Genomic DNA, 13193 nt, shown 5'->3' on the forward strand with positions numbered 1-13193 from the left:
CATATATTTCAAAGAAAAATCAGTCAGGCAGACATTGCAGCTTCCCCTTAAAGAAACGGCTTTTGGATCAATTTCGTTGCCTCCATTTTTAGTCTTTTTATATATTGGCCTTTTCCAATGTGACAAACAGAAAAAAGCTGCCCATAGGAAGCCCATCTGCAAAGCTCTCAGGATATGCATGTAAATGGATCCTGTGCTCTTCCTCTCTGTAGCAAATAGGGATGAACGGCACAAAGGGACAAAATAGCCATCACCGCAGCAGGTCTTGATTGGTGTGCGCGTGTGTACAGTACATGTTTATCTGTGTGTGTGTGTTTGAGGAGAACTTATTAAGCCTGTTTGCTGCTCTCGCTATGCACTGTTTCTGTCTCTCTCTCTCTCAAAAAAAAAAAAAAAGTTCAAAGCTCACGGGATAAGAGCTTTGAATATTCCGAAAAAGAAGCAGATAAAAGTGGACATTCATTCATTCTGATTCCAGGGACCTGTTGTGTCTCAATGGCCAATTAAAGACCTGCCCTTCCTTTTCAGTACCTTCACCAGCACTTAAATGTTGCCTTGTTATTTCCCTGTGCTTGAACTCCTCTTGTCATATTTGAGAAGGGGGGGTTGTTCATTTGCATATTCAGAATGGTATATATATGTATATATATATATATATATATATATATATATATATATATATATATATATATATATATATATATATATATTTTTTTTTTTCTTAATAGTTAAAAATAAGGTTGAATGACAGGTTGAACTGTCCAATAAATGCATGATGAAATAAATTGATAACCATTTCACAGAAATCACAAGGTATTAAATTAGTAGGTAGTTTACCAGATTGAAGGTCACTCTAATTAAGCAATAAGAAACCAAAGACTGCTATAAAGGGAGTTGTTATGTTCCTGCTAACCCCTCTGCTGGGACTATTAACACAATATAGCACATCCTTGAGTGTCTTACCTGCCAAAACTTTACATTTTCATTAATTTTGACAAATGTTCATTATGCAACATGATCTCACAAAGTTCTGTGGGATAGTCACAGAATTTTTTGCTAATTTTTCTGTGGCGTTCTCACGGATTGGTTGCTCGGCTGCTTTTTCCTCTTTTCAAACCATTGTCGCTTTGGCTTAGGGTTAGATTTGGTGTTTACGTTAGTATTTCACTTTAAGTATTGATTAATACTATGTCATTTTATTTTATGTAAATCTAACCCTAAACCGAAGCAACAATGGTAAGAAAATAGGACAAAACAGTTGAGTAACCAATCCGTGAGAGTTCCACGGAAAAGAAAGTCTGTGGCAGGGCCACGGAAAAATGCGGAGATCCGTGAGAATGCCACGGAAGGGTGAGCGGGAGGTTCTGTGACTGTCCCACGAAAATGTGTGAGATCAGGTTGTCATTATAACATTGGAATTGTTTTTTTTTTAAACATACAGTATCTGAATAGAGTTTATGCATGTATTTAAATTTTGCTTAAAGAATATTTTGTAATATTTGTGTTTGTCTTCTTTTTACAAACGCAGTAAATTTAGTCATTAACTACGGATACACTATTGAAAATTAAGGTGCTTCATGATGCTATAAAGAGCCTTTGACATCCAAATAATCTTTCTGTTTCACGAAAGGGTTTTTATGATTATGAAAGGTGCTTCGGATTATAAAAAGAATAAAGAAATGGTTCTTTAAGGTCACAATGAAATTGAAACTAAACTTACATTTTTGATGGAATATTGTGGGATTTTTCGTAAATTACTTATCTGTGAGTTTCATTCTTTAAAAAAAAAATCATGTGCCCTCATAACCTTTAATCAAAAACACAAACAATCTCTCTGTATTTTCGGTCACGGGGAATGGTGCAACGACGGGCCCGGGAAAAAATCGCAACGGTTAGCAAGTAAGCAACATGATACATCTTCGAACGATCCAGTCAGTTGCCGATGAAAGAAATCCAAATTTTTTCTCATTTTAGAAGCCGCTTCACTCAGATATATGTCACGTCGGGTAAAATAAAACAATAGCTTCTTCCGGTTTATGCCGTCTTTAAAGAATCTTTGACTGAATTGTTCTGTGAGGAACCAAAAATGGTATCGCTGTGATTTTAATTAAACAGCCTGCATCTTTCCCAAACCTCCAACCCCCAAAAGACATTTTAGCTAATTTGAACAAAAAAAAAATGGACTATTTTCTAAATGGCTTAAAAAATGGTTGGGCCGCTCCTTGAATCCCTTGTTTTTTCTGTAGGCTGTCCAAAGACAGGTAAAATTTCATAGGACACTTTTTCAGCTGTCTGTCAGGTCGCAGGGACGATTTATGTGTGATTTTCGAAAAAAACGTTTACAGCACCTTTAACTTTCTGTAACACTGCAATACTAAGCTATAAACTTCACTGAAAATCCGTGTTTCGGGTGCTAGCTGAGGCAGAGCCTTGTCCGTTCTCTCTTCTTGTGCTTTAGTCAGACAGACAGACATACAGGGAAGGCGAGCAGACAGCCTAAGCCATCACAAAAGCCTCGGTGTCAGCTGGAGGACAGACATCATCTTTCCTTTTATTCAACCGAACAGTATCCCAGATTACACTCCTTTATTTTTTCGAACGCAATGGCAGATATGCCGACTGTTTCTGAGCACTCGGCTCGGGCTACAGGAGCGTGTGTCTGTGTGTGCGAGGATGCCGCAAGATAGAGGCTGTGCCACTCTGTCTTACATAAGTGCCGTAGAGGATGTCAGGACGGGGATAAAAATACAGGTTCAACCAGTCCAATGTCCCTGAGTCACTTAAAGCCGGAGGTGTATGTGTATGTACTGCAGATAGATGCATTCGCTGTGTGTCGCTGATACCTGCCATTTCAACACGGCACTTTAATGGCCTTATTAGCTAAGATGATGAAATGTCAGGCTTCTATTCTGATGTGTGTTTTTACTGGTAATGCCCTCCAGTCATTACCGCGGCTTTCTGATGGTAGTTCTTCCTTCTATAGGTGTCCGCTCTTATTTATGTGGCCGTGTGACAGCTAAATCTTCAGATAATAATCTTTAGTTTCGGAACTTAATAAGGGAAAAAAGTGTGGCAATCCAAATACCATACAATACCAAGTGCAATGCAAAACTGATATTATTTTCACAATCTGTGGTGGTCATCTTCTAAGTAATATGAAGTGCAATATTTCTACAAACACAGGACATTTAAATGATGCACAATAGGGATCCATAACGATTAATCGCGATTAATCTATTGCAGAATAAAAGTTTTTGTTTACATCATATATGTGTGTGAACTGTGTATAATTATTATATATATATAAATATGCACACATGCATGTATAATTTTAAGAAAAAATATATATTTATATATTAAATATTTATATATAATAAATAAAAATATAAAAATTATACATAAATATACAAATGTATATATATACACGTAAACATTTCCTAAATATTTACATGCATGTGTGTGTATTTATCTGTACAAAGTTATTATACACAGTTCACACACATATATGATGTAAACAAAAACTTTTATTCTGCTATAGATTAATCGCGATTAATCATTATGCATCCCTAATGCACAAACATTATACATATTGACAATACAACATTCATGACATTTCTTCCCGAGTATAGCAAAAATAGTAATAACAACAGCAACAACAACATTAATACATTTTATTTAAACTTACTATTAGACCTATTTCTGTTACCTAAAATCACTTAAAAGGTGTAATGCACCCCTGCACACAGCCTGTCTCTCATAGCACTTCACAGCAATATTACAGCAGAGTGTTAATGGGGTAAAAACAGCGGTTAATGGGCAGCAGTCTCCTTACCATCTTTGGCTGTGTCAGCAGTCCCTTCTCAGCCCAGCCCTGGAGCTGCGGCAGGTCTGCCTGACGCCACTGAGTCTCTGTCGATCCCATGGAAGGGGGGCAGGGTCAATATTCAAACATGCCCATTTTCTCCATACCAAACAAACACTCCTGACGGTCTCCAGGCACACTAAAACACACAGGTGGCTTAGATTTGAAAAGTATTTTGTCCGTATTTAGTTTAATTTACTCTAGGGCATCGCATTGTGGATATGGCTGCTATAGGTGCATGCGGATAATGGATTTATTTGAGAAAAACCTGAACCAATTTTGTAGAATAGTAGAGAAACTGCAAGTCGTTCGAAACTGCGTGCTTTCGACTGCAGATTTAATATCATGGGTTTTTCCAACGAATCCAGCTTCGTAAACAAGGCCTTAGAGGGCCGAAACGGAGGCAGCCGCAATCACAGCTTGAGCCGTGAAGCTAACAGCGAAAACAGCCAATTTAGGAAAAAGGAAGACTCTGAGCGTGACCTTTTCGTTGGATGGATGGAATAGAGGAGGGGTTTAATAGGAGGCATCCAGCACTACATGATAGAGGAGACACTTGTGATCAGATAGGGGAGGGAGGGAAGGGTGCCATGTCCTCTGCAGATCTTTAAAACGTTCATGTAAGCACCCAGGTGTCGGGATTTAGCAAAAAATGGACTGTCTGCAGAGAAAGGAGAGGAGAGAGGGATGGGGTGGGCAGGTGGATTGCTGACAGCTCTTGGGTTAGTGTTATCTGGGGCATGGGTCTGTAATTTAAAAAAGAGCCTCGTGGGATTTTTTTTAATCTCATGTGCCACCTTGGTTTTAGTTATAGTGAGGACCGCAGGGTGTAACAACACACTTTTATTGTTGTAGTGATGAAACAACAGTGCACATTCAGCTTCAAACGTGATGTGACTTATGCTGGTGAGCATGTTATCTTTATGTACCAATTTAAAGCTTCAGATACGCACGCTGAATCGTTCAAAATGAGAACCGGGATGACGCAGCTAACTGATGCATCAGATTTTTTGGTGAATCATTCGCAGTAAGGTTTAAAAAACGCTTGGTTACTCTGGTTACAGAGGACAGATCGATGTCCGCAGGTGACAGCAGGGAGAAGACAGACTATGAATGAATTCATCTTCTGTTTTCACTGACCTTTTCTCAAAGCTCACAGGAATCAAATACGGAATATGAAACACTGGAGAAATAGCTTTTGTTCAAAGTCATTTTCTCTTTCTTCCTCCTCTTTCTACTTTCCTTTTGTTGAAAAAAAATAAAATGACTGCTGCTATTGTTTATTTAAATTAAACAATGTAATCAAACATTTATATTCAATTAGCATTTGTTTCTTTATATAATTTATCACATACTGTAAGCCAGATGCGAATATCCGCAGAATGTAAGCTAAATTATCTAGCTTTTCTACAATACATAAATATTTTCGAATGTATCATCCGCACACACAGACACACACTAAATGTTGATGCTCAAAAAATGGATGAAACTAGTAAGAATTTCTTTTGGTGGTTATTTACACCTGTATTAAAAATAATTATGAGCAACGTGACTCCATTATAATTGTAACAACAATGGCCGACACACCAAAACACAGCTGTCATCTTACCATATCATAAAACAACATCTCCCACGCTTCTGTTTTGTTCATGTACCATGCAATAAATCAGCCATTTAATCACATTCTCAGCCAAACAACCCGTACTTAACCCTATCCCGAACCGAATCCATACTGGAATCACAAGCAGCACTATCATTTCCATGTCACTATGGCCTGCATCCTACACCCCCACTGCAGGTAATTGGCATCACAAAAGTGTAGGTAAAATTGAAAGTGCCAGCCACAAAATGGAGGCCACCCTCAGTAGCTACATGTATACATATACAGCAAATTCGTACATTATGTATCAAGCATTTTTTATTCACATCACACAGGTACATGTGGCCATGCAGGGAATAACCTTTATCCTTCATTCATTCTTTAACTCTTAAGAACCAGCATGAGTCTAGTAAATAGCCTTGGACTAAATCCCTTAAAATAATTCTCAGTTTGATAAATAAACAAATTTTGCGCAAACAGAGACTCCAGGCGGTGGGTACAATTCTTCTTAATGTTTCGCAGAGGCTTTTGCATTAGCCCGAGCCTCTAAACCTCTTGTGCACTAAACTGCCAGAGGGGATGTGAGCTGTCAGAATCCATTCAGGTACGCAGCTTCATACATTTCTTGTATCTTAACGTCAGGTCAGTAAAGTTCTCTGTGTGTATTGATTTTTATTTTTCTCTCCCTATGCTTTGCGTAGGCTCTCCTCCTCTGTGGGACACCTCCTCCAGAGCCCCGGGGTCATGCTGCCACTCCTGCAGATCAATCAGGGCAGTAATGTGGGACGGCATGCGCCAAGACTGCTCCGCTCCATCACCATCGATCGGCATCTACTTTACCAAATGGATTTTTTCTTCTCCACCCTCCTTTGCTTCTCTTATTGAGTACCTCTCTCCCTCTGAGGGACTTTGAATAATAAATGCCTCAGTATAAAAGCAATTTTTCATTTAACTTTTGTTTGACACATTTTCCTCTCCTCTTTCTCTATATGAAGTCCGGTCTTATGTTGCACAGGATCGATACAAGTCTCCGAGATGGTTCTCCATAATATCCCTGCCTCTCTCCCCTGGGTGTCAGTGATGGGTCTGGTTCATTCAGGACGTCAGCGGATACCAGAGGACCACACCCTGATTACATTACCCTGTCATTACAGTGAACCTCATTAAATCAATAATGATGGCTTCTGTTCATTTGGCCCACGGTTCATGTTTCGTTTCTGTGTCTGTTTTCCAGAGATGGCTTCCATGCTCCTGTCTGAGAGTCCGGTGAATATCTCTAAGGAATCTTAATGACCTTTTGCTATTCAAAGGTGGGATTCGCTTCCTGGGATGAGGTGGATAAAAAATTTAAAATAAAGGTTTTAAAAAGAGCTCTTTTTATTAGCGATACCATAAAGGAATTCATCTTAGTCAAAGGTTATTATAAGGAAAGCTACTGTGGATGTTTAAGGTTTTTATGGAACATACAAAAGAGTTTGAGAACCTTTATTTTTATCTGTGGAAATAATTACAGCTTTGTGCAGTAATAGAAAAGGCTGAATACAGGTCATCGCAGAAACATAAACAAGTGAATGCTTAAAGCAGTCTCTAATATTTGAGCACCTGATGATCACTTTTAATGTTATATGAAAAGTGCACACTGTCATATTTTGCTTATGTTGTGCACAGTTTTTCTTAACTGTGACAAATGTGCAGTCAGCTATGATAAATTAAGCAAAATTTAGGTCGTAGCTGATGTGATCATAGCAGCAACTCCAATGAAGCTACTGATATTACTAAAATGAGGATGAGTGTAGCCTCTTATGAAATGGCTGAAATTCCACAAGGGGACGTATTTGTTCCTCAGATGTTGCACAATAAACACGACACCCGACAATATCATTATAAATTATGAATGAAAAGTGAGAGTCGAACGAATGTCCGGTAGTGAACTAATTGTTTACAGTATTTACAGTATATCGTAATTCGGTCAGAAACGTCAAGATTGCAAACAAATCATTTTGGATTAAAAGGCTTGGGTATTCTATTTCCTTGGACTTTTGGGGATTTATGAACAATTTTATTTGGACAATTTCACCAAAACGGTTAAAGGTAAGATTTTGAAGGTATTTAAATATCCTAAATCGGCGCCGCCCGGTTCAGGTAACTAACAACTAGATTACAGTTTTATGACTGCTTTAAATCATATTATGCTTTGTGTGTGCACTTAATGGAATCCTGAGAGTCTAAGCTTTCAAACGATGTGCCGCATGACCGTATATTTCGAAGATTTAATGCTTCAAAGTTATAATGACGTTTATGCAGTGTCACGTGCAAGGGAGGGGGTGTGCCGTGCACGGCACAGTGATCCTTATCAGGTTAAATATCTATTTTTCAAATATCTATTCAATTCTTAATGTTTTTAAAATTATTATTTGAGTATAAATGCTGTGTGTTCTTTAAAAATTAGTTTTTTCTATGCAGTTTTTTAGACAAGAGCTACATGAGTGTCCCATATTCAAAATGAAATAATTTACTGTTAGCTTTCGACAAAAATAATTTTCTGACTGAAACAACTGGATGATGGAGAGATGATTGCTGATGTCTGAGAGCTTAATAGCTTAAAACCATTATCTGGGAATTTTGCACAATTGCGTGGAAAGCAAACAGTTGAACAGTTGAGTGTCATGGTACATATTTTCTGTTAAGATCTTATGCAGTGATTGCCAAAGGATAGGAATGAAGAAATCAGAGAGAAGAGCAAATGAAATGACTTGAAAAGATGAAGGGCAGGAGAAGGAAGGAGGATAGAGGATACATGTTGAGAACCACAGTGTTGGTGACACGATCTGCGTTTCTCCTTTGGGCAATGGGGCTGGTGAAACACCTGCGTCTCTCCCTACCCACTCTCACAACACTGACCTCATCAGCTGACCCCACTCTCTGTCTCTCTCTATCTCTATCCAGCGTCGCTCCTTTGCCGTGTTTTTCTCTCTCTCTCTCACTCTCTGGATGAATGGCTGTATTTTCTCTCAGTGCGTGGGATCTCCTTGGCCTTAAATTAACCTCTCTCGCAGATCTTCTGTGGAGACGAATTAGCGCCCAACGTGACAGTGTGGCTAATGTGTTGGTGAGGGTTCAGCTAAGTTTTCAAATAAAGGCAAAAAATGCAGTGCAAAAACGGGCATTTCCACAAAGTTACACAACTGTGGCACGTGCTAATGAAGGAATGTTACATAACATGTGGGTTTTATCCTGTGGCCGCGATAATTCGTACAACGGCCTTCAAGACAGAGCCCAATTTCGATAGGAGAAATATACGCACAATACAATATCTGCCATGGGGCCGCTGGGTCCGTTAGCCGTTGGTAGCAGCCCAGCTTACTGCCAAGGCGAGCAGAAAATTGTTGAGCGTCTTGATTCAGGGATGACACTTGAATTTGTGTGGCTCCAGTGACCAGCTCTATCCTCAGGCTCCCCATGGAAATTTGAGAGGGTTTGGATCTTTGCCTGTTCCCGGAGCCCCCAGGATTCGCGTTCTCCGGGCAATGCGGGGTTAGCGGCCTTCTGGGCCTGTCTTTGCCGACACACACATATCCGCACATCACTGATGACATGTTCCAGCCTTTGGCTGTCCCTGTGATTGTTTCAACGGATCAGAGTACCACTTGGGATGTAGTATGGTCCTTAATATTCAGACCTAAATCTCTTGTGCCAAATCAAAACAGATATAACGTTTGGGGGGATACGTTTGTAAAATCGCTCAGAAATCCATTACGAAACACATGTGCAGGATGATGATCAAAGTGAGATGGGAGTGTATGCGTATATTGTCCTTGTCTGTCAGACAGCTCTGGACCTCGAGCTGATTGTCAGTGACAGGCCCAGAGATACACTGCCCAACCCAACACACTCTTTCTCTTTCATATACCCTTCTGCTGTCTCCCTCCCTAACCACCATACATATACATTATAGATAATCTACTTGTGCCTCCCCCATTTAAGGAGTTCTCAGCATTAAAATAAAGGTGACCTTGTTATGGCTGCATGCAGGCATCTCTTTGCTACACAGCGCAAGGTGCGAGGTTGTGCGATCACTCTGGTTTAGTTTTTCTCTGTGGACAAACAACAGCTTACACAAGCATGAAATGTTTTGCTGGTTTAAAATAGTCTTAGCTGGTTTTAGCTCACTCAACCAATTAAAACCAGCGAACCCCCTTAGGCTTTTGGTTTCAGCTCTTTTTATTCAGTAGGACATAAATGTGTCTCTGTGTATACATTGCGAGTGTGTTTTACTCTGTGCATGCAGTATGCCAGGCTGTGTCAGCTCCAGGTGGGTCGTTGACATAGCTGTGGGTTGCTGGCAGGTGGCAGAATAGTGCCGCACCTGTGCTAGGCAGATAGAGAAAACTGCACCCTCGTTCCTCCACGCCCTAAAACCTATGCATACTGCGCACCCCTGAACCTCTCTAGCTAACAAGCTGCTTTCCACCCAACAACAAATCACGTTGAGACTATATAGATGAGTTTAAAGCTGCGCTTGGGAGCCCATGTTGGGTATTGCAGTTAGTTTGGAGAGCTGGTAAAATGAGGATGAATGTGTTTTGTTATGGGGCATGTGAAACCCAGCTAAAGACCTTACAATATATATTTGTCTTTTAATTATTTTCTCTGTTCGAGCTTGTCATGCAGTATTTGCTCATTATAGAGAAACATTAAAAGCTTGGAAGTAGATGTGTGTGTGTTTTGTGCAAGGGGGAGGAAAAGTAAGACAGTTACTAATGCAGCTTACAACTATAGTTTCAAGTTCTTCTGAGGTGGGTTTCTGTACACACATAAACACACTATGCTTTCTCTCTGTCTCTCACTCTAACACACACATGAGCTCTGGTTAATCCAATCTCAGCCTCCTCATCTTCCTGCAGCTGCTTTCTCACAGATCCCTGCTCTCCCTTAATGCTACCTCTTTCCCAAAACACCTTATTTTCCCAGTTTTATCTACCAACACTGCATGCACACAATTCCTCCTCCACATTTCCCTGTGGTCTTTTGTTTTTCCTTACCTACCAACATACTTTTTTTAGCCATTTCTTCTCCGCCAACAATGGTCTGTTTGCACCAACAAACAGCCTCTTTTTTAAGAACTACAGGGATACAAAATCCAATCCTTCAAGTACGGATGCACAATATACTGTGTAAATGACCATGCTAGAATTTACTATTAACAGATATTTATGATGGTCTGCAGTTTACTTCATTGGCTGATAATGGAGGCATAATATCTGACTTATATACAAGATAGTAAAAAACTTTTGTAAACACACCTATTTTAAGACAACATAAAAACAGCACATATTAAAAACAATGCATTATGCATAATCTACACAGTGTATAAATAGTACAAAGTGTGAAAAACGTGCAATACATACGCCAAATTCCAGTTTGGCGTGCATATGATACGCCAGTCCTTCCCATTCACTTAAACGGCGTATCATTTTTTGTTGTTTTATTTCTTGGTTTCTCAATTTTTCTGTTTTTTAAACCATTTTTGCTTGGGTTTAGGGTTAGATTTGAGATTTGCTTAAGGAGGTTATTTAATATACAGGTTTCTCCATGTTTTTGTCTATTTTTAAGCTATGGTCGCTTTGAGTTGGGGTTAGAATTGGGGTTAGGATGTCATTTTAAATAGCAAAAAAAATAAGAAACCAATAAATAAAAAGATGCAGAGTTTAAGTGAATGAGAAGGACTGGCGTATCAAATGCACGCCAAATTGGAATTTGGCGTATGTATTGCACAATTTTCACACTTCGTGCTATTTATACGCAACTCCGTGAGACTTGCTTGGCATAATATATGTACATCAGATTTGATCAGATAACACAACTAATACTTTACTCTATTATTGGCCAAAATGTCTATATAGTATCAGTACCTCCATGCTTGTAACTTAACAAATCGACCAACGTCTCACCTCAAACTAGTCCTCCTTTACAAGGACACCATTCTATTCATAAGATGATGCCCACAGCTGCTAAAGAAAAATCCTATTGCGTGAGTTCATTGTAGTTATTAAGATACTGCACTTGAACTCATGAAGCAGCTGCAAAACAGAGCAGCATCCCCACAGCATCGCTTTAATAAGAGAACGCTGAGGTAATTGATGGAAGATTGACTAAATAACTAACTAGGACAGGCAGTTAATAAATAGCGCCAATCTTAATATGAGAGACAAAGAGGTAAAAGAAATTCAATTTGTTAGCCTTTTCAAACATGTCATCCCATGTGGAGTGTTTTAATTTTGTCATTTATGTTCAATGATGTAGAGGAATGGGTGCAACCAAAACATATGTGACCCTGCTTAAGTTTGATTACATTTTAATTTCAATCTTTGATGTGGACTTACTCAGTTAATATTAACAATATCAAGGTTATATTTTAACAGTATGTGTAAGATGATTTTATGTAAAAACTTACAGGCAAGGTCACATATGGATACTGGATAAATGGTCTGCAACTGTTTGGTTTTACAGCAGTGAAGTGACAGACCTTGCTGTCATCTCATTTGGCAAAGCAGCAATGACCTAAACGCTGTGTCAACAGATCTCTATCTTTATTTCTATTAGGGACATACGGAATTGAATTAAGACATGTGGAGCGGCGAGGGAGATGGGAACCTAATGTAGTCTTGCAGCTGGTTAGATAAAACCTCTGCAGAATATCAAGGAAAGCAGCAAATGTGATGTGCATTCAAACGAGCAGATTAATCTTCAAATGCTGGGGTACAGTGTAATTGAAAACGCCTACAGGGGGTCATCCATGCTCATATAGAACGTACCAGAAAATATATGGTTATCCTCAAAGAAAGCATATAAAAGAGATTTCACTCATGATCGGGCCTAATGTGTGAGAATATATTTTTCAGACTTCTTGATAGTTGTAAGCGATCCGTTCGTGCCCGAAATATTGAGCGGTATTTGTCAGACGTGCTTTTGCTAACTGGATTCCTGATTGAAGGTTGACCTAGGCGTAATTGAATAAAAATACCTAATGTGTGTTTGTGTAAAGGAAGACATTTGCTCCTGGACAAGACAGCATCTTCTGCTAAAGGTCTGCTCTCACCTTTAATCAGCCTAACTCCTCCTGACAGCGAGATAACAATATCCACAACCCGAGCGGATCTACAGGGGCAAGATTTCACGCAAAGCAATCCCTTTGTGAAATGCCAGCGCTGTATCTATGGTTACTGTTGTGGGGAAGATGGTTTTGGTGGGCCACTCTATTTGCCCTTTCTCCGTCGGGTTTCATTCTGAGATTCGTAAACTCCGTAACCCCTCGCTTGTGGTGACCTTTGACCTTCAGGGACTGATATTCAGAGAGCGGAACTATCTTTGACATTTATACCCGTGTTTCATTTCTTATCTCATTTCTTCTTTTCATTTTTCCATCTTCTCCACCCAGAGCAACAAAGAACACAAACAGCATCTCTCTGCGGGCGTGTTTCTTGAAAGCTAACATTAAACCACATTACATAATGTGTTTTAAATGCACCAATACTATTCGCCTCAAACGTTTTAATTTCAGTGCGATTGCGTGAGGCAAGACTCCGTAGTGCGAGCGACCTTGAAATGTCCTTTAGCGTCACGGGAGGCGGGTCAGTTAATTGGCTAATGGGCAGGAGAGAAAAAGAAACGGTTTCTGCAATAGCACGAGCAAAGACTCGCCTGCTGGTGCTGTCTTTTCCTGGGGTGCAA

General features: G+C 39.5%; 1 protein-coding gene across 9 annotated transcripts in view; it reads right to left on the reverse strand.

Annotated features, from left to right (window-relative positions):
- The window catches only part of elavl4 (ELAV like neuron-specific RNA binding protein 4), a 105381-nt gene that overhangs the window by 70540 nt on the left and 21648 nt on the right, over positions 1-13193 (reverse strand). For all 9 annotated transcript variants that reach the window (XM_073868020.1, XM_073868019.1, XM_073868021.1 and 6 more), the window contains one exon: positions 3833-3918. In XM_073868020.1, coding sequence (XP_073724121.1) covers positions 3833-3918 — 86 coding nt within the window. The remainder of the gene's footprint in view (positions 1-3832; positions 3919-13193) is intronic.

This window comes from Misgurnus anguillicaudatus, chromosome 5 (assembly GCF_027580225.2).
Source record: "Misgurnus anguillicaudatus chromosome 5, ASM2758022v2, whole genome shotgun sequence".
Lineage (NCBI taxonomy): Eukaryota > Metazoa > Chordata > Actinopteri > Cypriniformes > Cobitidae > Misgurnus > Misgurnus anguillicaudatus.